Raw genomic sequence first — 2,490 nt, forward strand, 5'->3', positions numbered from 1 at the left:
GGTAGGTTTAGGGTTAGTAGAATAAGTTGACAAAGAAAGTGTTAGAAGATATTAAGCAGACAGTCTACTAATACTCTACTAACTGCTAGTTGACATGTAGTTGCAAAGTTACTTACTGTTAATAGAATGTCTAAAGTGGACTATCGAAATAAAGTGTTACCAACCGTTTATATGGGTCATTCTACAGAACTGGTCCAAACTGCTGTCCCACAACCGAAAAACACATTTAAAAAGCATTTAAGTATTCAAATCTTAGATGTTTACTAAGATCCTTCTATTATCTATCGAAACTCACAATAATATTTAAAATATTAGTAAGCTTAATATATATAAAATCATCATTTATTGGGTACTTTCGATTGGGAGGTGGCTGTCCCGAACCCTAACCCCTAAATTTCAACTCATGAAAATGATATTGAAATAATTTTTGTATTTGTTTCCATTGTTGCTTTTAAAAGTATCTTTTTAATTCGTTTAAAAAGTGAAGTTAAAAAAAATACTATATTTTATATTTTCTTTGTAAATTATGTAAAAAAAAAAAAAAAAAAGTGTTCTGCATTTTCATGTCACTACCGAAACAGTATGTTTTAGTCCATTAGCTGAGACAGATTTTAACTACACCCCTACATTTATGATCAGGAAATATTCCTGTGTCCCCCTATCTCATGCAAGGTGTGAGTAGATAGGTCTCTTCATTTTGAGTGTTCAAATGTGTTCAAAAATCTGAAAAATCTGTGTGTAACTTTAAGGAGCATCACTACCGAACACCCTTTTTTCTACAAGTAAGCACACTTTTTTGGGCGTTATTCCATAACATTTAGTTTTTATATGTGTAGCACTGTTTAGAAAGGTTCAAAAGTACCTAAAATTGTCACTAACGAAACATTTCCCATATATACTTACAGTTTATATATTGCTAACTCCACAAACATTGAAAACGGACAGATAGACCAACACTGAAGTCCAGGCTCCATCCTCCAGCTGTTGACGTTGTTGAATGGCACGCTTAAACTTTAAAAAAATTAGTGCCAAGAGGTCCTAAAAGTTCCTGTAGCTCAAACAGCAGCATTTGGCACTACTCCAACACCAACTCATGAATTGATAAAATAGGGTGACCATACGTGCCATTTTTCCCGGACGCGTCCTGGCCAGGATTTCTATATTGCCTAAAATATCTAGGTTTTGGCTTTGTTTGCATGTGCAGACCGATCGGTGTATGACATCAAACTACCATTCAGACGGTTCCTTATGCTTTCGAAATGCTCTCGAGGTACTTCGATGTCAAACACTGATTGATCTGAGCCATGCTGCTTTTAAGTCAAACACACATCTTATGTGCGTGTAATTGCATCGCTTTGACCGTAGATCCCACCTTCTCACACACACCATGATTGGTCCATTATGTACAATGCCTGCATGTTATCGGTCAAGCTACTTTTCGATCATTACCTTCAGCAAGCATGAAAACAAAGCCAAAACAAATCCTGGCAAGGACGCGTCCGGGAAAAATGGCACGTATGGGCTGACTGACCCAAGCCCTGGCAGCAGCAACACCTGTGGATTGGAAAGTTCAGAAGCGGTTTGCATCTCTCCTCAGAGCTGGTATGCATGCAAGTGCAGCTCTATATATGCACCACTAGATAGAAGTAAAGTGAAGCATGCTGTCTTTTCTTTTCTCTAGGTATGAACTACTACATGTCTGTGCTTCCCTTCCTGGCAGCAGTTCAGACAGCTGTAGTTGAGAAGGGTGAGATTCAGCTGCACATCCAGGCTCCAGCAGAGGTGGCTCCAGATTACTGCTCCAGCTTCACACACTGTTCCACCAAATATCCTGATGCCATGACTAAGTGGGAAACATTTTTTCAAGTTACTGTCGATAGATGCACATTTAGGTTGAATTCAGGTCAAATGGGACACTTTTTACCATTGAGATGACTGGGAAAACATGTCCTAATTAACTGAATTCACCCTATGTTTGTTCATTAAGCAGATGCTTTTTTTTTTCAAAGTGACAAGAGTTTACTCAAGAAGACAGCTTCTGTAACAAACACTACAGACTAAATACAATACAGTGTCAAGCAGCAAGAGCAATTATCATGCATGCACATGTGGAATATTTGTACACAGACACCACAAGACTATGTCGACATGTGAACTCCAAAAACAAAAAATTTTAAAGAAATGGAAATCAGTCACAGTGTCTGGGCTCCAAAGGTCTCAGACCATATCGCAGTTCAATGACAAATCAATATATTTATGACATAAAATGAAGAATACTAGATTCACTAGTCTCTAATATCTAGGTCACTAATGGGATGTCAGCAAATTTGTGATACTGACCATGTTTAGTTCTTTGTGCAAAAGGTTTTTTCAAACTAGTTCAAACACATTTGTGACCCTGGAGCACAAAACCAGTCTTAAAGGGATAGTTCATCCAAAAATGAAAATTCTGTCATTAATTACTCACCCTCATGTCGTTCCAAACCTGTA

At 37.6% G+C, this 2,490-nt stretch overlaps 1 protein-coding gene across 1 annotated transcript in view; it reads left to right on the forward strand.

Moving 5' to 3' along the window:
- LOC107660523 (protein leg1a-like) overlaps positions 1 to 2,490 on the forward strand; it is a 14,878-nt gene that overhangs the window by 9,435 nt on the left and 2,953 nt on the right. Inside the window, exon 2 of the mRNA XM_016449846.1 lies at positions 1,682 to 1,866. Within this exon, the coding sequence (XP_016305332.1) occupies positions 1,682 to 1,866 (185 nt within the window). The remainder of the gene's footprint in view (positions 1 to 1,681; positions 1,867 to 2,490) is intronic.

Source organism: Sinocyclocheilus anshuiensis, unplaced genomic scaffold (assembly GCF_001515605.1).
Source record: "Sinocyclocheilus anshuiensis isolate Anshui unplaced genomic scaffold, SAMN03320099.WGS_v1.1 scaffold659, whole genome shotgun sequence".
NCBI lineage: Eukaryota > Metazoa > Chordata > Actinopteri > Cypriniformes > Cyprinidae > Sinocyclocheilus > Sinocyclocheilus anshuiensis.